Source organism: Neodiprion fabricii, chromosome 6 (genome assembly GCF_021155785.1).
Source record: "Neodiprion fabricii isolate iyNeoFabr1 chromosome 6, iyNeoFabr1.1, whole genome shotgun sequence".
Taxonomy (NCBI): domain Eukaryota; kingdom Metazoa; phylum Arthropoda; class Insecta; order Hymenoptera; family Diprionidae; genus Neodiprion; species Neodiprion fabricii.
The window spans coordinates 25840488-25865126 of NC_060244.1; the positions used below are offsets into that span (position 1 = coordinate 25840488).

The 24639-nt window shown below is 42.6% G+C and overlaps 5 protein-coding genes across 9 annotated transcripts; 2 read left to right on the plus strand and 3 right to left on the minus strand.

Annotated features, from left to right (window-relative positions):
* Positions 1–4136: 4136 nt before the first annotated feature.
* On the minus strand, positions 4137–5804 carry LOC124185876 (proteasome subunit alpha type-2). Its single transcript, XM_046577097.1, has 3 exons — positions 5669–5804; positions 4925–5257; positions 4137–4594 (listed from the first exon to the last, which is right to left on the minus strand). Exons 1-3 carry the CDS (start codon positions 5707–5709, stop codon positions 4264–4266), a joined length of 705 nt encoding a protein of 234 aa, XP_046433053.1. The 5' UTR covers positions 5710–5804; the 3' UTR covers positions 4137–4263.
* Positions 5805–5817: 13 nt separating this feature from the next.
* Positions 5818–8331, plus strand: LOC124185873 (interleukin enhancer-binding factor 2). 3 transcript variants are annotated; one of them, XM_046577088.1, is made up of 6 exons: positions 5836–5953; positions 6060–6083; positions 6495–6801; positions 6916–7222; positions 7395–7652; positions 7730–8331. In XM_046577088.1, coding segments are annotated over exons 2-6 (1161 nt in total). In that variant the 5' UTR covers positions 5836–5953; positions 6060–6081; the 3' UTR covers positions 8017–8331. The 3 variants fall into 3 exon arrangements, with proteins under 3 accessions (XP_046433045.1, XP_046433044.1, XP_046433046.1); XM_046577089.1 differs by lacking the exon at positions 6060–6083 and having other exon boundaries at positions 5818–5953; XM_046577090.1 differs by lacking the exons at positions 5836–5953; positions 6060–6083 and adding an exon at positions 6195–6211.
* On the minus strand, positions 8264–10866 carry LOC124185875. 2 transcript variants are annotated; one of them, XM_046577096.1, is made up of 4 exons: positions 10582–10866; positions 9750–9996; positions 9258–9672; positions 8264–9189 (listed from the first exon to the last, which is right to left on the minus strand). In XM_046577096.1, the coding sequence occupies exons 1-4, from the start codon at positions 10662–10664 to the stop codon at positions 9155–9157; spliced, it is 780 nt and encodes a 259-aa protein (XP_046433052.1). In that variant the 5' UTR covers positions 10665–10866; the 3' UTR covers positions 8264–9154. The 2 variants fall into 2 exon arrangements, with proteins under 2 accessions (XP_046433052.1, XP_046433051.1); XM_046577095.1 differs by having other exon boundaries at positions 8264–9672; positions 10582–10865.
* A 939-nt stretch (positions 10867–11805) lies between these two features.
* LOC124185871 lies at positions 11806–19634 on the plus strand. 2 transcript variants are annotated; one of them, XM_046577085.1, is made up of 10 exons: positions 11806–12130; positions 14341–14551; positions 15395–15755; positions 15848–16144; positions 16257–16480; positions 16561–16797; positions 16917–17412; positions 17472–17558; positions 17661–17837; positions 17911–19634. In XM_046577085.1, the coding sequence occupies exons 1-10, from the start codon at positions 12113–12115 to the stop codon at positions 18095–18097; spliced, it is 2295 nt and encodes a 764-aa protein (XP_046433041.1). In that variant the 5' UTR covers positions 11806–12112; the 3' UTR covers positions 18098–19634. The 2 variants fall into 2 exon arrangements, with proteins under 2 accessions (XP_046433041.1, XP_046433042.1); XM_046577086.1 differs by lacking the exon at positions 11806–12130 and having other exon boundaries at positions 14429–14551; positions 15400–15755.
* LOC124185872 (venom protease-like) lies at positions 19134–22859 on the minus strand. Its single transcript, XM_046577087.1, has 6 exons — positions 22715–22859; positions 21443–21673; positions 21071–21338; positions 20567–20826; positions 20302–20468; positions 19134–20202 (listed from the first exon to the last, which is right to left on the minus strand). Exons 1-6 carry the CDS (start codon positions 22776–22778, stop codon positions 20029–20031), a joined length of 1164 nt encoding a protein of 387 aa, XP_046433043.1. The 5' UTR covers positions 22779–22859; the 3' UTR covers positions 19134–20028.
* Positions 22860–24639: the final 1780 nt, after the last annotated feature.

A 24639-nucleotide genomic window follows, 5' to 3' on the forward strand; every position in this document is an offset into this window, starting at 1 on the left:
CCTTCGGGGAGAATATCATTCGATCTTAAATTCGCGGAGGCGCGATTCGAGTAACAGGTTTAGGACGCGTATCCGCAAGCCGAGGATGGATACCGACGAATTTTAGCTTGCATGGAATATTGCAAGAGGGAGGAAAGAAGAAGCGGGGGAGCTGAGGGATCATCGAGTTACTCTATTTCATCACCGGAATCCTGTCAACTGTCCTGGACTTTGAATAGAACCACTCGAGCCAATTTTAAAGCCCCGAGAGAAGTGATACCGTGAAATCGGGAGATTCGTCCTGTTCCTTGACAGCTCCGACCGGGACAAGGTCAGCAATTCGTTGCAAATTTTCTTATAGACGCGGGCGATTAGAAACTAACGAAGTGAATTCTCGCGGTTTTGCGAAAAGGTAATGCAGAAATTTGCCGAGGGTAGATTTCCTTCTTCTGCACACGTCCTCGCGTTTTTCTTATCCGTAATTTTTTTTTTTTTCTTTTTCTTTCTCCTATTCTCCCAGTATGGGGTTACCTTCGGCGCGGGAAAAAAGATGGACAGCGATGAGGGGCGGGGGAGGGAAAAGCTCAAGTAAATGACGTGTCACCGAGAACATTGGCGCAGATTGGCCCGCCGCTGCCCGCCTCCTGCAGCAGCTCTTCTTTTCCCTCTTTTCGTTATCGGACTACGTCCCGTCTCTGAGCGGGACCTCCGAGGTGACTCGGCGACTTTTTCCTACCAATTAACTAGACGGATGATATTGCGGAACGGAGCACCGTTCCACGTTTTCCCCGTCTCAACAAATCTCGCCAAATGTCCATAGTCACGTCGTCCTCCGCAATGACCAGCCCAAATGGTCCACTTCAACCCCTAAGAAACGAACGCGCGTTAACGCGCCTCTCCTTTAAAGCACTTTTTCCAACTTTTATTCCTGGACATCGTAGAGGAATAAATGAGGTTCGACTCTTGTCCAAAGTAACGACTAGCTCGAAGAGGTGACTTTTTCACGGCGATAATTAATCGAAATAAAATAAAAAATTACTTCCAAGACCAACTCGAACGATCGATGTTTGGAAGAAGTATACAATCGTAGGTGGGGAAGATGTAACGATACTTGTCATTCGGAACAGTTGTGTCGTACGTAAAAGACGAGGAAGATTTGTTGTTGTCTCCTCATCTGCCAAACCGATGGACCCTTCTTCGAAAGAAGGGAAAACTTTTACATTGTATACCGAAGCAGTGAGGAAATTTCACCCTGCGACTAGATCGTCAACTTCTGCAGACTGAAAAGCTGCAAAGCTGCAAGCTTGGAAAAAAGAACGTTGAAGGATGGACAGCTGGACCTGAGGAAAGAGAAGGAAGAGTAGAGGTAAAATGACGGTGGTTCATGGGCTACGATACGCGTTTTTATTATATGCCGTATTATTCGCTACGGGGTGTGACTATGATACAGCGATGCTTGACCATTGTCTCCGACAATGAGGAAGCTCTTGAAATGGAAGGCGGAGCCGAAGCGCCCGGAGTTAACCGGAAATCGAGAAAATAAAATATCGCGGTGGAGAACGAAGAACGAAGCGTAACGGATACACGAGAGAGAGAGAGAGAGAGAAAGGCGGCAAATTATGTCATTGTTCGTTTCATGCTGCATAATAATTATATCTGTATGGATAATATCGGGATGGTACAATCGCATTTTAACGAGAGAACTTTTAATGGCCTCCTCTTCGCTTTCTGCCCTGGAGTAAAACCTGCAGCGTCGTCTAATCGATGACTCGATTAGAGTTAATTAAAATCCCTTTCATCTCAAGTGTATATTATAATAACCGATTGCGAGGCTCGTTCGATCAACCCAAAACTGCTCAGCCCCTGAATGGAGAGGTCGGTATACACGCCGCACAATAAACATCGAGTATGCTCCAGAGCGGGCGTTGGGTGTCTCGATTCTCAGCCCATCACCCTCTTTGCAGCCCATTGTCCATTTCCGGTTCGATACACCCCGTGCCAATTCGCCCACTTCTCCGCGAATCCTGCACGAGCGAGCCCTACAATTAGGCGCAAACTACGATTTCCATTCGCGCATCACGGCTCAGGGACAAAAATTGAGCGAAAGCAGTTATTTTCAGGAGAGATCGGCACCCTGCTCGCGATTACGTTTTAGCGCACCTGACGATACGGGGGTGGTTACAATTTTAATGAAGATTAGTTTGATAACTCGCATTTCTGAATTACAAGTTGTCAATCTGAACTTCAAAGTGTGAACGACGAGGGTGAGAATGTAAAAGGATTGGAAGATGGAAAGGTCGCAATATCGAATTGGCAAAAACGCGGAAATCCATTCTATAGAATTTAGAAATGGACGACGAAACCGATGTACAGAATAATTGTAAAAAATTATCACTATTCTACGTTTTTACTTGTACTACGTATACATGTTCTTGTTTCTTTCGACGAATCTGTATTTTGACTGTTTCGAAACTTTGACCTTTCTAGTACACCGATCATCTACGTATTGAAATTCTACGGTTAAACTAGATTTTCGCGTCTTTGAAAATTCGATATTGTGAACATTTTAATTTGTGATATTTCTATTTCTATTTTTACCCCGACCCGTTGTAAACCTCAAAAACAACACCGAAGCTTCGAACAGTTCTACTTTGGTTGCAGGTATACTCAATTTGATCACGCCATTTAGATCTATGCGGTTTAAAACAAAATCAAAAAATTTGATGTGTCTTTTGGATCAAAATCTGCGACAATTAGCGTTCCAAAAATTCGAAAAGCTCGTTTATACAATATGGACTGGCATGTCAAATTTCGCACTTTTCATGACTGTTACAAAAAAAAAAAAAAAAAATTCACATTAGTGGTGGAAAATATTTTTTTTTGGGAAGGGGGAGAAATATTCGGGGAATAATTCATCGTGGAAATCGGTGGGGAGAAGGTAACTTGAGGGCACCCCGCACGGCTTTTTACCGTTTGCTCTCAGCGCGGTTCCGGGTGAAATTTAATAATTTCCTCCAATATATTCTGGGACAGAATGGCCTTACGCGAAAATGGGATATAAGTAATACCCGGGCGAACTTTGAAAACACGATATGCGGGGGTGGCCAGAGGCCGATAGATTTATGGTTCGTTGGCCCGAAAATGCGGTCGAATAGCCTCGTGCGTGTTTAAGCTCCGTGTCAAAAAATTTCCCCTTCATCGTCGCCGTTGTATAATCGTCGATACTCGTTTATTTTTGTCCCTACAATAAATTGTGTTCCGCTACCTGAACCGCGACGCTTTTTAATCAATCAGCGAATTAGCGACTAAATCGAATTAAATATTCACTTTGCCGTTCGCAAGCTATCCATCTTTCTTTGTAAGAAGAGTTTGATCCGTACCGTGCTTGTTTAAACTTTGTAATCTCTAAGCGAGAACTCGCTCTCATGGCGTAATATACCGCAAATTCAATTGATTATCGATTAACTTCAACTTTGGAAACTTGAATTTAACGTTCTAATCCTAATATACAACCACCCTCTCTATTATGTATAGAAACTGTTACGGCTTTCGCGTTCTGTTCTCTTAGATCGGTACCGTTGTTGTATAACGTTCAACATTAACTGAGCCTTGTCAACTTTACACTCCCCTCGCGGCGAAACTTCTTCTCGCGAATATTACGGTTCGAGGAGAGCTCTTAGATATTCCGATTCAATATTGAACAGCGAAGTGCACACGCAGAGCGTCATTGCCGTGTTAATTTTTGCCGCAGTTCACACGAGTTCTTTGACCGCCACTTACGAATCAGGTATTCCAGAATTTAAATGACTGAATAAAAAAATGAAAAAGAAACACGGAAACGAAACCAACAGGTCTTTACCTAATCTCACGCGAAATTAAACGCGAGAGCGTCAGAGATAGCAATCGTCTAACACGCGTGGCGAAATGCCACAACTTAAATTTTTACACCAAATTTGACTGTATTTATTCAACTTCGTTAATTGCAAATTCGATAACAGAGTGTCGTCCGTTTGAAAAAAGAAGAGGCTGAAAATAGGAAGAACACATCATTTCAAACAAATCTGCTTCGTGGTAAGATGCCTAAAACATTAAAAGATATATACACTGTTCAATCAAATTAATATAAAAGGCATACGTAAGAAATTCACTAGCGATTTTTTATTTATTTTTTTTTTGTTTATTTCAAGAGATTTTTTTATTCGCGAGCACATTCGTATTGCCGACTCAATTAATGGATATTACAATACAAACAAAAAAAAAAGTAAACGTAGATAGAATAAAAAATTAGGGGATGTTCGCAAGGTAGTCCTTGACATTGGACGGATGGAGTCTCCTGAATCCATTGGCGTCACAAATGCCGACTTCAATATTGTCCGCGGTCATTTGCCCCTCAAATCCTTCCTTCAAAGTCAGAATAGCGGTATGAACGGCGTCGTCGAGCTCCAGATCTTCGCTGTATCTCTTCTCCAGGAATGTTTTACCGTTGATGTGATTCTTTCCCATCGCGGTTGCCTTCCAGGCGTAATAAGCACCCGACGGATCGCACTGGAACAGGTACGGCTTGTCGTTGTCCCAGCCGCAGATCAGCAGAGAAACACCGAACGGACGTACACCTCTGCACAGACATTATTTAATCAGTTCCAAAACAATGAATCTATTATGGAAATTTCCAACGAGAACCATTTTACGACAAACTCTTTCAGATTTCAACAATTCTTTCCATAAATATACTTTTCTCACACATCTGCTTGCTAAAATCTTGTATCTAAATTTGATAATGTCTACTTTTCATGGTTTATAACGTTGATACCAAACATCAAGTCAAAAACAACATATAAAATTCATTCAAAACCGTTTAAATTGCATGAGGTCATAGTAAATATCAGCTGGAAGTTATAGTCAAGTTTCGGCTAATTATATGAAATCATGAAAACTCTGATCTTACCCTGACTGCGTGTACTCCTGCATGAGCATCGCTACTCGTTGAACGAGTTGCGCAGTTGGAATTGGTTCCTGGTACACTAGCAGGTACTGCTGGGCAATTTTGCGAGCTTGCTTCACAAGTAGACGATAGTCAGGCCCCATTCCACTATATATCATCCCAATATGCTTGGTAACCATTTCAACCTTGTTAACACTGTGTTCGTCATAGAGTATCGATTTGTGCTTGTTTTCAGTGGCAAGAACAACTCCGTTGGATGCCTTGATGCCAACTGAAGGCGCCCCCGCTGATACTGCAGCCAATGCATACTCGATCTGCACCAGCTTGCCCGACGGGCTGTAAGTGTAAAATAAAAATGTAAAATTTTGAAATGATGGTGAAGAATAATGAGGTTTTATAGTTGACGCAATCAAATTTGAGCCTTAAACGATGTAGAGTAACAATGACAGGACAAAAAGTGGAGATTCTTTGATCAAAACATGGGCAATAAAGCTCACTTCAAGTTTCCACGGAGATTGAGACAGAAAATTGAAACAAGTTTGATATTGCTTAGGTGAGAATAAAGTTTCAGACTCGTTTGACACGAAACTTTTTCGATTCTTGACGTGGTTTTTAGGTTAGGACCGAGTTGACGGACTTTCAAACTGCTGGCTAAGAAAAAATTTGGAATATTTTTCCAGAAACGGTTAGACTGATTGATTGAAGGTCGCAAGAATACAGGAAATACGTTAAATTCCCTGTTCTTACCTGAACGTAGTCAGCGAAAAACTGTACCGCTCCGAAGCCATGATTACCTTGCAACAATACACTAACCTGAAGCTCGAACGGCTGAAACTGGAGAGTTTCGACTTTCAAGTTAACGATCTCGAACGTAGAATCCAAGATGGCGACTCGAATCGCGGCGCACTCGCGCTCTCGCGCCTCTCGCGGTTGACTTCAGATGAAACGCCATCAGGATCGTTAAACCGGCTAAGTACAGCTAAGCACACGCTGAGGACCAAGGTTGGCTATTGCTCAAATAAATTATCCAGGGTAAGTTATTATTGAATAAATACCGCGATAAATACTCGATTAGAAGAATAAATAACAGCTCATCTCACTCCGAGTAACGAAATACCGGAATACGATTTGTTTTCAGGGTGATCCTGGATCTTCCAGCAATGTAAGTCTGCTATGCTTGGTTAGGTTCTTCGTTCAATGTTCATTCGCACCTTAGTGCATATACTACTGGAGGTAGCTTTGCGTGTACAGAAAGTCTAGCCGAGGAGTGAGTGAGAGAGAAAACGAGAGGTATATTTTCGTTCTAATTGGTTTCTCTCTCGCTCAACACCCGATTGGCCAATACGTAGTCCAAACATTTCCCTGATTAGAATCGTGCGAGCTCTGAACAATTGTGAAATTAAACCTTAAAAGAGCACATCAGCACATTTCTTTCATTTCATCCATCTCTCGTATTGGCCTCAAGCATCAATCGAGCCAGAAATCACGTCCCACCAATTTTTAATATCTTGTGAACTATGCATCGACTCCAGAAATGATTAAACGATGCATTCGATTTATTCTGACATTGCAGGCTTAATATGGTTCGAGGTGCTCGCGGCGGCATGATAAGAGGTGGTCGCGGAGGAATGGGGCGTGGAATGGGATTTCCTAGGAAACAGTTCCTGCCCAGACATCCCTTTGATTACACCCTTTGCGAGGCTGCGTTTCCTCGTGTCAAGGCAGCTGCGGATGAGGCTGACTTTACTACGGCACTTCTGAAGAAAAATTCAGACATGTGTCCGACAGCGAAAGAGCAGAATTCCATCTTGAACCTCGTTACGAAGCTACAAGGAGTTCTGGATAATCTAATCGTTGCACCTGGAACCTTCGAAGCTTGTGTGGGTATACAGCAAATTTAAAATGGCTGTAAATACAGTTAAAGCTATGTTTTTCTTTTTTTTCGAGTGAAACGAAAATAAGAAGGAACATTGATGGATTCGTTGCATTTACAGCAACTCGAGGAAGTCAGACAAGTGGGGAGCTTCAAAAAAGGGACAATGATCAAGGGTCACAATGTAGCAGACATCGTTGTTATCCTCAAAACATTACCTACAAAAACAGCGGTTGAAGCGCTGGGCACGAAAGTAAACACAGACTTGAAGGCGGGCAATCCTAAAGAGGCGTTTAAGCTGGCTCAAACGGAACGTGGATTTGATCTTTCAACTAATGAGGCCACTGTTCGTGTCCTTATCACTACTTTGCATCAAAACTTACGTAAATTGGAATCTGAGCAGCATCTTGACGTTAAAATCTGCCAAGGTATTTACCGACATTGTGTTGCACCCGGATCGTTTGACTTTTTGATAAAATTTCACAAGAAAAAATTGAGATAGTTACCAAAGCTTAAAAATCTATTCAAGTTTTATTTTCAATTCGCAAAATAGTATCAACCTTGTTTCAATATGTTTCAATTTTTTTTTTTTTCTTACAGGGCACCTAGCAGCTATCAGACACTCTCGATGGTTCGAAGAAAATGCCCATCACTCGAGTATCAAAGTACTGATCAGATTGCTGAGAGACTTGAGGACCAGATTCGAGGGTTTCGAACCCCTGTCACCATGGATGCTAGATCTTCTGGCACATAACGCAATCATGAATAATCCCAGCAGACAAGCACTGCCGATAAATCAAGCCTACAAGCGAGTGCTCCAGCTCCTCGCTTCAGGGTTATTTTTGCCTGGGTCAGCCGGTGAGTTGTTTTGTAATCGACAAAATGTTGACCCCAACGACTGAAAGGTAAATTTTAATTGATTATTTTATCTCAAGGAATTTCCGATCCCTGCGAGGGTGGAAACATCCGTGTACACACCGCTATGACGTTGGAACAACAGGACCAAGTGTGTCTAACGGCACAAACATTGCTACGAGTTTTGGCGCACGGTGGTTACAGGCCATTGCTCGAAGGCGGTAATAAATTAGCGGTAGAAATGAGTGTATGGGCTGGCGGTGTGGTTGCCAGTCCTTTGGACAAGGCGTACGAACCTCCAACGGAACAGGAACAGCAGGAAGAAATGGAAGAAGGAAATGAAGAAATGGTGACTCAAGACACATAAGAAATATTTTAATGAAATTAACAAACTCAGCTTGTTCCAGATTGTTATAAGGCGTGTTTGTATCTCTGTCTGTACATTTGATACAATTTCACGTGAGATTTGGAACGACTCTATACATGGTATAACGCTGGATTTATTGAAAATCATATAATTACGAATTTGTACAAGGATCGGTATCAATAGAGCGGGGATGGGTAAAGAGAAATCGTCCATTTTCAGACTCGATAATGAATTTTTTCAATGTATATTCTTTCGTTTTTGTCGGCAACCCGTGACGTACACATTACATGTATGTCTATGTTTGTCGTTGCCGATCGATCGTAAAAAAAATTGATCCTGCTTAAAACATATATGATGATTCATTATTTTTCAGTTTAAATCACCAAATATCTTATTTTGACAAACATTTGATATACAATGCGATTAATATTGTAATTACTTATATACGGATACATTCATAAATGGCTAGCTTAATATTAATATAATTCCTATGAATAATAATATTATTATTATTATATTAGTAGAACGTCTCGTGTGCGTGTATGTGCAGTCTTCGTATGAATTTTGAAGTACGTTTTCTTACTCGTCAACGATAAATGATGAGTAATTGTATCACGGTAATAGGTCAAATCAACAACGTCACTTCGAGAATGCGACGAAGTTCTTTTGATCAATAAATATTCGGTCTTTATACATACGAGCCCGCCGCGTAAGTGGTCTAACTAACTAAACCTCTATTTTATTCTATATACACAAAAAGAATTGGCGAGTGAAATTCAACCATTGAAAAGTGCAGCCTCAAGCTACAAAACAGTTTGACGAACTTTCTTGGAAAATCGTTAGACTAAATTTCTGAGGAAGTTGACGATCACCATTGCTTTGAATTGGAGACTCGCCTAAGATTCAATGTACTGGTCTAAAGAACACTTTAAAATAAAATAAGTGATATTTCATCTTTCCAGATACGATGCGGATCGCTCGTCTTGCGAAAATATTGAAAACAAGACCTCAAACTTCCTTCGATCACTTGCAAGGACTGTTTTCTGGCGTCATACTCACGTGGGCACAGCTCACCTGCTTATTACCAGGCGGCACTTGAACCCGGAACAATTTTCCCTGAGGCATGCAAACGCAGACTTTATACTGGTTTCGACCGCTCTGGCTTCTGGAGTCCTGAGGAACGACACGAACGCCGTTAAGGTCGATCAAAATCCCCTCCTTACCGCTCAGAGTTATGCTACCGTTGTCGCTTTTGAGGAAGAGGTCCGTACGAGCCTTCCAGAGGATGTCCTTTGCCTCCATACGAACTCCCTCGGTGCCGTGGACGGTCACCCGCCTGTCGGCCTCGAACTTCAAACTCGAGTTTATCGGCGATGTAACTCTGTGGGTCTCGGCTATCTTCACGCCGATTTTCTCCACCCCCGAAGGGAGCTCGAAGTTTGGGGAATTTGTTGAGAAGTATGTGGTTCCCGTTCGCGGATCTTTCGCCTCGAGTACCTTTACCCTCGACACCGTCGTCCCGTTCCAGTACACCTGGACGCTCGAATGGTTTTGGTCTCTGAGGTTTCTCACGTTTATTTGGACGCCGCTGTCGTCCCCGGATATCGCCATTGGTTCGTCGCCGTATCCCTGGCAAATTCCGCGCCATATACAGAGCTGCGTTTTGGAAGGAATTCGGTTAGTTTTGTTATTTCATTTTCGCCATTTTATCACCCCTTTTCTCAAATACCTACTCGGTCTAAATCAGTTTTCCCAAAAAATGTTATCAGGTTCTCTTCTGGTATCACCTCCATGCTCTCCATCCTCTGATTCATCCGTAGCACAGCGAATATCGTTATGCTTAGGAACAGATTGCACAGCCCCATCACACCCAGCAAAAATATCAACATCCATAGGCAGTACCTTTTCCTCTCCGAACTAACGTCTGTTGTGCTCGAACGACTTGAACCATCTTTCATCGTGCCCCTCGCCTTTCCTAGGCTGTTGGAATTTTGGAGAAAAACAATTATTAATACCGGATTCATGGATGAATCGTTTGGGAGAAAATAGAAATAAAAATGATGGTGATCGTCTCGGTTCCAGGAAAATTATAATAGGACCGGCATGAGATGAACTTACGGTAAAGAAATATTATTTGGCGATTAGACGTGGTTTTATAAACTATTGAAAAATCCGGATATATAAGCAAAGTTTCTGTTTTTCTTCAATGTATTTTATGACGGATAAAATGTTATTTTTTCTGCAGAATGACTTGATAGTGATTCGAGATGACACTTCAATCACAGTTTTGATTTCAAATTTTCGGAAAAGATGTCACTGTATTGTCTCGACGTTATAGGAAACTTTGCTCATGGAAATTGACCTTTTTTTTTACACGATTGCGACTTATCCGTACGTGAGGAGTTCTCCGAGGCTGGAAATTAGGGCAGCTCTTTGATTCGAAAACTTCGGAAATATGAATGATTTTTTAACAAAAAAAATAATAATTTCATAAGTTCGAACTCCAGTTCCTGGAGTTTGAGAGTTGAAGCTTCGCGATGGATAAATAACGTGATAATTACGTACCTGACGACGTTGTTATTCTGGTTAAAATTCTGAGTGATTAGCGGTTTGTCGCTGTTTGACAAATCGTCGTCGAGTTTAGACATCGTCGAAACGAACGGCTGCCTCCCAGCTTGCGGATTAGAAAAAAAAGGGAAAATAAGCGAGGAATTATAGCCAAAGCCCGTCTCAGCGAGAAAAAACGACGAAGCGATCTTATTGAGCGTTTACTAAGAATAGACGAACATTATTTCGGCTTAAGATTTCCCGAAGCACGGCGCGTCGGTTCCGTCGGCTTTTCTACAAAGCTGAAAATAAAACTGATCTCGGCGCTTGCGCTCGCCTTTCGTCGCTCTAACGAAGATCGATGTTTCGCCCTCGAGGAGCGTCGGCGCGATCAGAATTTCAAACAATTCCAAAACCCGGGTCCGGACCGCCCGGAATCGCCGAAAGAAATTAAATTGACGGACTGTTTTTCCTTCTCAGCATTCCGGACGGGTAAAATCAGAGCAGAGCGAAGCTCTAACTTATTCGACCACAAAAGCTCGTGCACAGTGTATCTTTTTCGGGATTTGGCTTTGTACCAAGCGCTGAATTGTTCCAGCTGTATTTCCAAGGGGATAATAATTAATCCCGCGCCGTCTGGACGCGTTGCGAAAGCAGGAGTTAACCCTTTGAATCACACATTATTGTGCTGCGTCAATAGCAAGACAGTGGTGTGATTACGAATCTGAAATCAGATTTCAAAAATTCAAGATGGTGGATGAAAATTTCAGATTTGATCGAATACGGTCAAAAAAAAGCTATTCAGGGGTATTTGGGGTCGCTGATTGTATTCGCTATACTGAAGTTTCAAAATTTAATTTCAGATTCAATATCAGCGACCCAAAAACCCCTGGGCAGAGTTTTTCTTCGGATTCGATCGAATTTTAAATTTTCATTCCTCATACTAGACCCGTCATCTTGAACTTTTTGTATCCAATTTCAGATTCATGATCAGCGACCCCAAAAACTTATAATTTATGTAAAACACGTAAACGCGTAGAGGGGTAACTTTCTCGGAAATGAAATTTGCACGATTCTTTTCAATCAATTTGTTTCTAACAATAATAATTTACATTTACAAAAAAAAATTGGTATAAAATATGTGGTAAGAATACTTACCACTATGACTCAAAGGGTTAAACATGAGGAGAGGACAGAAAAAAAGGGAACAAATCAGGAGCGTTATTCACTCGGCGACGAACCCCGACAGCAGCGACTGAGTCAGTGATTTCCCGTCTGTCATTCGCTTACAGCTCGAGTCGCAGCGAGTTCGTAACTTCGCGCTGATCGTGAGTCTGTCAGTCCGCGGAGCGACTTTGCTACGAGCGAACGTTTCGAGATTAATGACCCGACAAAGTTCTCTGTGTGCGAGTGTGCCGATTATTTTGCGACTGTCAAATAATCCCGCGTCTCAATTCGCGCGTGCTCAACCCGCGACTTTCAAGACGTTCGTTGCCGGCTTGGCTCTCCGAGTTTAATCTACGATTAGCCGCTCGAGGCCTGAAAAAAGATGCGGTCTTATCATCAGGTGAGCACGATTACTAAAAGTCTTGAGTAAGATCTGAGCTATCGAATCGTTGTTTCTTCGCAAATTCAGGAGAGTAAAAATTTTCAAAATACCTAGATGCGAACTGTGCGTATTTCTCGATTCTCTTACACGGAAATAACGTATATTTTGCAAAAGCGTCATTAGACGTTCATCGAACGAGTTAAAGAGCGATCAGAGTAGAATCGGCGAATGTAGTGAAGGATCTTCCGGTTGCAGCGGAGAGAATTATTTTAATTACGGAGGCATATATTGTCACCGGTCAAACGTCAATCATTCGCTGTTCTGTGTTGAACTTTTTTTTTTACTCAACTTTAGTCAAGGCTTCGGAACGCTGACCAACACGACATATGCTGTGGTCTGGCTCCTTTCAGATTTCTATCGAGACACAGGCAGTTTATCAAGTACAAGGAGGTTCCATGTCCATGTTATATTATGTACCTTCGTCAATTATCATCCGTACTCGATCTTGGCCCGCCTTTCTTTGGTCCCGAAACAAACACCATACGTATCATCCAAGCCAACCAAAACCTGTTTCGAAATCGGATTCTGTAGTATTGAAATTTCCTTCTTACTCCGGCTGAAAAATCATTGAAAATAATCTTCTCTCGTGTTTCAGCCACTTTGACCGATACGCAAAATAGCCGGTACGATTTGCACATCGTGTATATAACAGTAAATAATTCCAAGGAATCGTTGTCAGTGAGGAATGGAACGATGCAAAGTGGATTCTTTGTACGCGAATCGGTACTACATCTACCGACTTAGAAATCGGTTTGATCCGTGAGAGTGAAAAAAGTCACCACAAACTTGAAAAGCGGCCCAATTCACCCGCGTTATGTTAACACCGCGTGTATCATAAGTGTACACATACCTATATATCCATTCTGCTTATCTCATCGGTTACACGGAGTAAACGTTTTTTCATTCGTTTTATTTTTTTTTTTTAGTCTTCTAGTAGTAACGTTACACGATATAAACCATCGCGGTTCCGTATCTTCTTTTCAAAGCAAACACATGCACGTTTATTTTAACGATCTAAAAAGTAAGTATTTTACACACGGCACATTTTTGGCAAATTGAAATTCACAAGAATATGTTTTTTCCACGTGGTTATTACAGCTCGCTAATTGTCATACAATCCGCGATACCCGTTTCTCATCCTTTCACCGACAGACTCCCTATCCGGCCTCCACAGCTTGTTATCCCATCGGCAAGTACAAGGTGTAACTTAATTATGTGGTAATTCTGCGCAAATGTTCCAACTCCTAATTCAGCGCGCATCTTGCGTACACGCGGCGCCGTGATAAGAACGCAAAACAAACCAGCGATGGACCACCGTTCTTCGCCTTCAAGGCACGTGTTTCTGCGGTTCGCGACCCACATGTGATGTCTATAACGTACATACACACACATCGTTGTGAAACACAGTAAATACCTTGCCCTGGCGTCTACGAGTCTCACAATCAGCCGTCGCAAGGAACGTTAATTATTAGTATGTGCTATTCAAACCCGGTGTGAAGACTAACGAATTTTTTTTTTTTTTTTTTTTTTTTTTTTTTTTTTTTTTTTTTTTTTTTTTTTTTTTTTTTTTTTCCTGCAGTGCAAATTACTGTTTCTTATTTCCGTATCTCCATTATGGATTTACGTATTGCTCTTTCCTCTTTGACATTTTTGCTATCCAGTATGAAATGGTATTCGTATATTTGGAGAACTGTGTAGGTGATTGAATAGAGCTGATAAAGAGCATGTACTTGGAACTGCTCTGATAGCTTTGAATTTTCGAATATGGAAGTCGTCTTTACGTTCCAAAGGAGATAGAATGGACCGGAACTCTGGTTAATTACACACGTTTATTCCTATGGGAGAGTCCAATTGTTGATAATTTGGTCACGTTCGGTTAGCTGTAGATCACGTTTAGGCTGTCGTATATTGTTCACCCCCCCCCCCCCCCCCCCCCCCCCATCAATGCTGCCCCGGTATAGGAGCCTAAAATCTAAATGGAATTAACCAAAGCCCGGGTCCCACGGTGGAAATCATCGACAAATTATACAGCCTAAGGAAAATAAGTTTCTCTGTTCACTGCGGTTAAAAATAGAGTAACAGCGCCTCGCGGATTTACATATTTCATGGTCAAGACACTTAATATGGCTGTAAACCGAATGTCTTTTACTTTTTTTTTTCGTATCAAGATTTTATGGGTGATCTCGGTGATCTCGTCGGCACAGGGCGTCGGTCCCTTGACGACGTCGACGACGACGCAGCAGCCCTTCGTTGTACCGGAAGTCCAGACGATCGGTCAGCCGGAAATCGAGCAGAGGCAACCGGAGATACAGAGGTCGCAGGTTGACCGTCTTTGGGAGGAGATCGGTGGCGTTAAAGCAATGATGAGCAACATAGCTGGTGAGAGAAAAGACACGTTGACATTACACACCAAACCGCTTCCCACGCCATACTTATACACACTCTGTAAGCTGTGCTTGTGTCAAATATGTGCCTCCGAGATCATGAGGAGAGCATCTGTGAAGCGCATGAGAAGCGCGCGATCTGGCGTTAAATATAAAAAAGAGAAAAAACAAAACAACAAAAAAAAAAATAAATAATAGTAATAATACACACGAAGCAAAGCAAATAACGAGCAGCCAAATTTTTTATCCCCTCCTTAATTGAGGAGGGTACGATGTTAAAGTTCGTTGAATTATTGAAGAATTGAAAACAATTGAAGTTTATTTTCTTTTCTTATCTTCTTTTTTTTTGTGACCGAAGCCGGTGCAGCTGACGGAGAAAACAACTTTTGCGCAGACGATCGTTGTTTAAAAGTCAGAGTTCAGATTTGTGTCTGCGTATTTTTTTTTTTCTTATATTTTTATGACGCGTTAGTGTGATTTTACCCTGTAGATGTAAAAAAGTTAATTTCGCACGCAGAGAGTCTAAACAGAAAGCGGTACGATATTTTTCAGTGGATCAGTTACTTGGCAACATGTGTAGGCTTGTAAAGTCTGCCACTTTGGGCGCAGATTCATTAGTTTGACAGACAAGGTCGCTCAACTTATTGCTGAGCAGACAATTTGAATTCATTTTGCACGTGACCCGAGCACTCGACACTTTCCCACAATCGTTTTGTACCTACTCTAAAATTGAAAGCGCCGACGATTAGAACTCATTTATCGATGAACTTGACAACATATGAATATTTCGGGAAGAAACTGGAATCCTGTAAAAATTTGTTGATAAAAATCCCGTCAGGTCAGTTGGACAAGTTCAACAGTCTGTACCTGGGTAAACTGGAGCACAGAATGTTGACGACGTCAACGCTGTTGGCGAGCATCGACAGCAATATTCATGGTTTACAAGAGAGAAGCCACGTCTGGGACACATTTCAACTGCACGTGGCCGCCTGGAACGAGCAGATAAAGAGTCTCGACAGCAAGGTGGACCACCTCTCGAGGGGCCAGGAGAAGATGATCGTCCTCGACACGAAAGTCTCGCAGCTCATGAACCTCGAGTACAAATTGGAAAGAGTCGCTGCGAGCCTCCAGGAGACTTCGCAGAGGATTCATCAATTGGAGGCGCCCAAGGATCCCCTGATGGGAGAATTCGCCGTCAGGTTAGTAATCGCGATACAAAGTCGACAAAGAACTTTACTTCTTTCTTCAGGAGACCACAAGCACCACTTACTCTGGATCGTTCAACTTTCAGGGGCGTTCTTTCGACGCTAAAGAACGTCGAGCGCAAAGTGGACCGAGTGCAGACCGGTATTCAGGGCATTGGAACGACCCTGAAACAGAAGAAGAAACGGAACGAAACGGAGGAGGCTTCCGGAAAATTGGTAATTCGATGCAACACGCCACCGGCGGTGGAAGAAGCCCTTCAGGATGTGCAGGCCAAGGTTGATCTCGTCTACGACAAGCTGTTGTCCGAAACGGACAGTAACGAGTTGAACGATCAGCCAGAGTCCTCCGATCTTCCGCAAGCCGAGGCTAAGCTGCTCAATCGGTAGGCTTTGTCGGTTTGTTTTTCTTCCTATAATCCCAATGGAGGGATTGTTTTTTTTTTTTTCTCTTTATGTTTCGGAGAAACTCGACGAGGACAAATTTTCACTGTGCAGACTGTGGAAGAGGTTGATGGTGCCGCAACGAAAGATGATCAAATCGTTAGACGCCATAGAGGATCTACTGCGCGGATCAAATGTCACAGGCGTTTCCTGTCGCGGTAACTTGGACGAAAACCTTAACCGCGATATTGAAGAATTGTCGAGCTGCTGCCGAGCAAGCAGTCATCGGGTCAGTTCCTTCGTCGAAAATGCGGAGACCCTTATGAAGCGGGTCGAAGGTGGGTGACTTCGGAACTTTAAGAGACTCCGATAAACAGTGACAATATTCATAGAATTACTCCGCGTTTATGATCGTCAGGAGTTGTCAACCACGTTAATTCCCAGTCATCCATCGGTCTGGAGGCTCTTGAGCGCGGCTTTTCAAAGCAGAGGAATCACATGGAAGATGTCTTCGGAAAAATCAGCGAGACCTGTTCTCGTACCAAGGGCGAATCACCTTCCTCGAAACAGTTTCCTGTCCTTGTCTACGACGGTTCAGGTGACGCTACCGACGATACCGGCAGTGGAGACGACGAGGACACTCCTCAGGGTGAGGGTGAGGACTACGTTATGGAACCACGCGATTCTGGAATCGCAGTTCCATTCACGTTTTATTTCCCAACTTTCCCACCGTTCGTAAACACCAACGAAAAACCTGAAATATACTTATTGCAGGCAGCGCTGACGGAGAAGTCACGGTGATACCGCTCGAGACTGGGGCGGAAGGATGGACGCCTAACAAGGGCGAGGACGCGACGTCGACTCCCGGATATCCGGTTCCACAAACCTGGAGTCCAGTGGCAGCGGTGCCCAACACCACCACGTTACCGCCGCCTGTCACCACGGCAAGTGTCGAAACGTTATCGACGACGGAGGTACCAGGTGATCAACTACTTTACGCGGATGCAAAGAAATGCGAAAGTCTGGTGAACACTGGGAGGAATTCTGGCGTTTACATGCTCGGGCAAAACAGAGACCTTAACGATGCTGGTCGCGACTTCTACACGAGGAACTGCGATCTCGAAACCGCCGGGGGCGGGTGGACTGTGATTCAACAGAGGGGTGGCGGCTGGGGGGGCGTCGAGAACTTCACGAGAAACTGGGAGGACTACAGTCTCGGTTTCGGAAGTCTTTGGGGAGAGTTTTGGCTCGGTAACGAGTACATTCACAGGTGAGTCGATCGGTCAAAAATAGAATTTGCAGATTTGGATGAATGTGTCGGCTCCGCAGGCTCACGTACGAAGCCGACGTCGTCCTGAGGATCGAGCTCGAGGACTGGAAGGCCGTCACGGCCTGGGCCGAGTATTCCACCTTCAGGTATAACTATAATCTTCAGACCAGGACCTTTATTGTCCTTACTCCTTTCGTGAAATGAGATACGACATCGGCGTTCTTCTTCCTCACTTACATGATCGACAGGGTGGACGCTGAGGTGGACAATTACAGAATATGGATAGGCGATTACGAGGGCAACGCCACGGACGCTTTCAGCGCTCACGATGGAACTCCATTTTCCACCATCGACCGGGATAACGACAGCGCACCGCCGTGTTGTCCTTGCGCACCGGCTTACGGTGGTGGCTGGTGGTTCTACAGGTGAGATACTCGGATAGGGTCCTTTGATCCTTTCGGTATACTCCGTGTTTCTATCGTTCCCGATTTCCCGCAGCTGCTTCGAGGCGAATCTGAACGGCGACTATTATCCGGAAAACTCTAAGCACGATCCGTTCCGCGGTGTTATTTGGGAACACTGGCACGGTGATTACAGCCTCAAGACGACCAGGATGATGGTTCGCCCTCGCAACCTCGGCGACATTCCTCTCGATCCTCCGGACCAGGTTTATCCGGATCCCTGACTCCCGGAGGTTTCCGGCCTCGCCAAAGGCACACGCAACGTGACGCTTCACTCTGATTCTGCTCTGATCGTCGCGAGCTGTTCCGGGAGATTCATCCTCGTCCGTCTCAGATGGATTCCTTTGGCGTTAACTACACTCGCAGTTATCGCGCTGGAACAGAAAGCGCTCTTCGCGCTCTTCATCCTCATCCCTCATTCTCTTCAGATTTGACGCTGACCTCCGATCATTTCCTCTTTCATACATTCGTTATTCAAGCGACAACAATTCCAGCTGTCAGTATAATACCGCAATAATTGTTTTCTTATTATTTCCTAATGTCGGTTGTAGTCAAACCCTGGCCGTCAGCCATTCGTAGAGAATAATCTTATAACCTGTCACATATTTACTTTTATACATTATATCTACATATTTGTATACATATTGTTGCACTGCTGCTTGTCTTTGCAAAGGGATTACACGCCCTCCCGTTATACAACAGATCGGTTTCATACTTTTCAGGACTGTAGCGGAAGTTGAAACATCTGACAAGAGCACTCTTAATTTTTTCGACCATAGTCTACCCCGATCTTTGTCACCACCTCGTCTATTTCTGAAAAAAATTGTTCATTACCGTGCCTGTGTTTACATCTAGATCAAAGTTGAAAGAGTCTGAGTGAAAGAGGGAGAAATACTCACACAAGATGAATGGAACAACATAGCTGAGTTTACAGATCATATAACAACACAATCTGCTAGGAGACTTTAACGCACATAATCAAAATTGGAACTGTACAAACACTGGGAAGTTCTTATGATGGCCCAATTACCTGCCCGATGTAATTTCCCCTTTAGGAAACCTCCCGAATTTCCTTAGTTTTGCCGTATCTATCGCCGTTCTCGAGATATTCGCGATTCAAGATTTTAGTCAGCTAAATCAATAGAAGTTATTAATTATAATGTTAATAATAAATTTCCCCCACCACTTAACCCCGAATTATTACTATTTTCGCCGTATCTATCATCGTGGACGTGTAATTGAATTGCAGTCACAGCTGAGTCATGTATAAAATTTATTTATTGAAATGTAACATAGCCGATTCTGTTTCATATTTGAATGCGTATCCGTGTCATTTTTAGAAGGTAAATTTTACTATATCTATAGAACTAAGTAGTATAGTACGACCAAGTACGACATACATTTTTCTGAGTGGATACACAAAATAAGGTATATGTTTGTGCGTATACGTACGCGTATGATCCTAAAAAAACTAAAGAGCTTCGAAATTGTTTTCAGGACGAAATCCGTTGCGTCATTTTCACTACAAAATACGGCGATACACCGTCGAGTATTTCGAATTTTTAATCCCGTCGAACAATTACAGTGTTGACTATACAAATGTTGTTCCGTGTGACACAAATCTTCACAACAAACTCACGTCAAAACTTATTGTTAGACCAATGTTCGTTGCATAACACAGTCATCTTTTTCCACTTTTTTTTTGTTTTTTCCTTGTATGTCGTCATTGTGACGTGTCATCGGCAAATCGCGATAATAGAATGTTTCAAACAATGACCGTATATATTTTGAGATTCAGCGGACGAAGAAATTCTGATGACCGGTTGATTATTCAATGCATTATAAATTGCTTGTCAACTTAATTAATTCATTTTTACAACGATTCCTCTCCGCATGTCCGTTACATACGTGCATCACCTTGTATCGAGAGTAAAACCGCAAACGACTGTGGATAAAATGGAAAACACTTCTTCAAGATTATTTTCTTTGAAATAAATCGACTGTCGTGTGAGCTAGCTCTAAATATTAAACTTTTTTATCCGACAAATTATTCTTTCGAGCTGCGCGAGATCGTGACTCCCGGCTGCACTGTCCAAAAATGATGAGCGATGTTGTTAAATTTACTATCTCCTCGAATCCAGCCCAGTATTGGGATTTATCCTCGTCCCCACACAACGGACTCTATCCACGGAACGTAGTGATAAACGCGTGTGTAAACACCGGGAACTGAACTTCCGCAGAATCTTCCTAAACTTGTGACTCCGACCACATCGTACATGCAGTAATACTCCTTTTTACTGTATATCACGAGAGGGCCTCCGCTGTCACCCTGAAACAAAAAATGTTACGCTCGGTACGAGAAATATTTTACACGTCACGACATTCAGAGAAATAATGATTAAAGATACGCTTTCATCTGTCCGCATACCTGGCACGTGTCGCTGCCATCTTGCCCAGCACATATCGTCCATTCTCCAACTACTCCATCGCGTAGCTGAGCTACAGACCCGCCAGCCAAGTAGCTCGCGTTACAAGTTCGCTGATCGACAAGGGGAAGCGTAACTTTCAGAAGATCACTCGAGCCTTCATCGTCGGCTGTGAAAATAACCACAAGGACGGAGGTAGAAGTCATTGACGAGGAATATTACCGGCCTGTTTGCACATGCATTCGTTATCACGTGTGAGAACCTTACCCCATTCAACACGACCCCATCCTGTCGCTATGGCCTTCTGAGTCCCAGTGGTGGGTGATGTGTGGAGACAAGCCGGTCTGATCCAGGCGTTGAAAGGCACCCTGGACTCGAGGCGAAGAAGCGCGATGTCGTGATATTGCGAAGGAAGCTGGTACTGAGGGTGTCTGATCCTCTGGGTGATACGACGATCCACAGGTTTCGCCCCGTCGTCGGAACGCTGCAGGTTCAAATCGCCGACGCGCACCCAGTTCGCGGTGCCCCTGGGAATTGAAGAGGCATTGGGTCTAATTGCAAGATTTAGCGAAGACAAAAACCAGGGACCAGCAAAACCTGCAATCTAGTGTCGATGATGGAATTCCAAGTGATTCAACAGCGATTCACGATCACTTTGTTACAGCGCGTCGACTACGTTTGCGGTTCGATTGACCAGCAACTTTTCTTGCATGGTTTCATACGCAATCCTGGAGTGAAAACCCAGAACAATGACGTGCTCGAAAGGCTTACCAATTCGACGAAAAGGTGCAGTGGGCTGCCGTAAGAACAAAGTTCTCTGATATCAAAGTGCCTCCGCAGTACCAGCCGACTCCGGCGGTTGGCAAATCGTAGCCAACCGCTGCCATGTGGGGAAACTCCATACGCTCGGCCCTTGTTCCTCCCACAATCAACTTTTGGGACTTGATCGCGCACACGGATCTGTTCACTTTCTGTCGATTCAGGGTCAAAACCGGAGAGTCTACTTGTTCATAAGTGTACCGGGCATATTCAGCGCATTCTGGAAATATAATCGCAATTTACGTCGACGGTTCTTCGAGGCAGTCGTGTATACCTAGACTGGCGATAAAAGTTGCAGGATAATTTTAAGCAGATGAAACTCACTCTGTCTCGAAATTTCACCTCGTCCGTCACTGACTGGATTTCTAGTGACAGTCGGAGTTGACTGCGTGGTTTGCGGTCGGCTGTTTGGACAGCAAACGACTGGTTCAAATCCGGCATACCCGCAGATTGAATCCGGCGCATTTCCAGCCACCAATTCCTGGAATACGATGTTGCAATTGTTCAGCAAGGCACAAACCCCGGAAGCGCCGCTTCTCAATCTGCATGAATCACCTGGAGTATGTGGGTGAGAAATATTAGTCCTTCTCACAAGCCGATCGACAAGCTGAAATGCTTTAGACACTCGTAGATGGAACAGAAGTTGCAATTTCGCTTTCGATCTAAAATTGGCAACGCTCGAACCTCAGACCCGTTTCGATAAACGTGTTTTTTGTATTTTTTGTATTTTTTTTTTTTTTTTTTTTTCCACCGATCTGGTTTATCAACATACCTCCGCTCATATAAGACGAAAAAAAAATCGATATACCGGGTGTAATTTGATTTTCCAACGAAACGAGATGCGATCATTTCAAGAAGAAACCATGAAACAACCAACCTATCATATTACCGAAATTAAGAATTTGTAAAACGTTAATTACATCAGTTTTAAATGCGTATTGGAATTTTTAACCATCGGAAAGGTATCGTAGACATTAATCAATAACATTACGTCATGCTGCACATTTTTTTTTATTTTTTTGTTATTTTTCTATACTTGACCGTCTTCCATAAGCTATAATAATAAACAAGCGTGATCGTAAAATTTTAATTTTAGCGATGAACCCGCGAAGCGTTGTAAGTTGATACAATCAAAATTATAAATGAAATTATTATCAGATTTGTCGCCAGAAACCGGTTTCAGAACTGAGTAACTTAAACTAATGACATTAACTGCTATAACCGTCGTTTACAGAGTCTGCGAATTTTCATCTAACGCTGACCTTCCATTTCCATTTATAACTCTTTTCTACGATCCTAATACCTCCGTTTCTACCACTCGCATGCGATATTTGCAAACAACGATCTTTCACAATGTCGCGGTGATTCAAAATGGCGTTGTCGAGAAACTAATTTCATTGTTTGGAAAAATAGCCGCATACAATCACAGACACTGGTACAGTCACTATTCACGTAATTAAAATTTTCAAAGTCCTTCCACTTTTTTTTTTTTTCTTTTCAGCCGAACTTACGTCCATTACGTACTGATCACGATACTCCAATTGGCAAATGAGAACGGAAATCGTATAATCCATAAAATTTCACGACCGAACTCACCTTCTTCCGCCGACTCGACGCGGTGCGTTGCGTAAAAGAGGAACAAAATAACAGGGAGAATCATCTTCGAGGACAAGTGACTCCACGGTTCCGTCCAACAGTGATCGTGGAACGTAAACTACCGAGGTATAACAACTCGAAATCCCCACCAAGCGAAACCGTTCCGGGCTTTCAATGTGTGGAAATACGTGTATCGTGTAGCGGTAGGTGTATCCATAGCTCTCTCTATCTCTCTCTCTCTCTCTCACTCTTCCTTCTCTTGGTAAGGTCGCTCGTGACGTCAAAAGTTTGGATCACCGGTACTGATTAAACCGTGATTCCAGGATAGTTACTTCTTGGATGAGTCAAGAATGTTAACCACAGAATTGTGTTTTTTTTTTTTTGTTTTTTTTTTTTTTTTTTTTTTTTATGTTATCTCACATTCTCGTTCTTCCTCATCTCCTCCACGCCTCATTTCACGACACTCTCCTGCAATTATTTGCTAAAATTTCCTTCTCGCCTTTACACAGTATCCAGAATCCTGCGACAAATATAGATCGTTCCGTAAATTACAATTAAACGATTCCTTGGATCGTATCGCACAGTGCTCGGATTCTCGCTTATTAAACCTTGACGTTATTCATCTTTGATATATATATATATATAATACATAGACACATGTATATCGTGTTATTATTGCAGTTCTTCAATTTAAAACCGTTGCTTTTCCGTTTCCAAATAGAAAAATTAAGCTCCGCGACCGGCAGCGACGTTTATCAACCGCTGACATAAATTGTAATAATTTTTCAACCGTTAAGCGAATATCAAACCGTGCTATCACGTCATCGACGACGCCCCCCCCCCCCCCCCCCTTTCCAGATGTAATTAATAATTATTACACGCTCTAATCGACGCGTCCGCAGCAGCAGCTTCCGTATCATTCACTCGATGACCAAAAACAACGTTAACAATACTGATTCTTCTTATCAGTAATTATCCGATTGGATACACCGGTTTTTTTTTTTTTTTTCCCGTTGTCGAACATCACCGGTCGTTTGCAAAGCATCCAATAATGCCTACGCGATTTGTATTTCGCCAAAAGTTAACGTGATATTTATGATGCGCAATTGCGATTGCATATACACGACTAATTAGCCAGATTTACGAACCGTAGACTAACGTGGTTTTATATATAGTGGCGTGTTTCCCAACGATGACAAAGAAGGTAATAAGCAAACACGGCAGTTAACCTGTTCCAAGAAATAACTTATGTTTGGTAGGTGAAATGTTTTTACATCAATGGTTCAGCCGTGGACAAGCCGATTAGCCGCTGTAGAGTAGCCGCTTCTAAACACCTCGCATTCAACTTCAAATTAGAAATATTTTTCTTACGACTGAATTAATATTATTATAAGTTTCTTTCAAACGTAGTTTATCACCTTCGTTTCGGATAAAAAGATTGTATTATAATTGATTTCCGCGAAAAATTATCGTAAACTCGTGCGTTAAAAATGATCATCACAGCGTTACATATCCCACATGAAATAACGTCAGAAGATATTAATACTAGGCCCGAAAATTTATTCCAGAAACAGATTTTTCCTCATTTATATTTCCTCATTTATATTTCATCAATTCTGAATAATCGTTGAATGCTGTATTATAGGAGCTTACTTTTTCACGTCATACGTCAGTTCGTACATATGTAGCTATCGTTCAATGACCCAGCAAGTAAACAAATGATTTTTACGTGTGAGAACTAAATTGTTGCTTGATTTTTTTTTTTTTTAATTTTTTTCAAACTACCTGAAGTAAAGATAAAATATCAATAAGCATACGCTGAAGATTCGAAAATAATTGGACGCGCAGTTTGATTTTTTTTTTTTTTTTGACATTAAGTGGGCTGTGACTTGCCTTCGTAAGATCCAAGTTGAGCTTTTTCAATT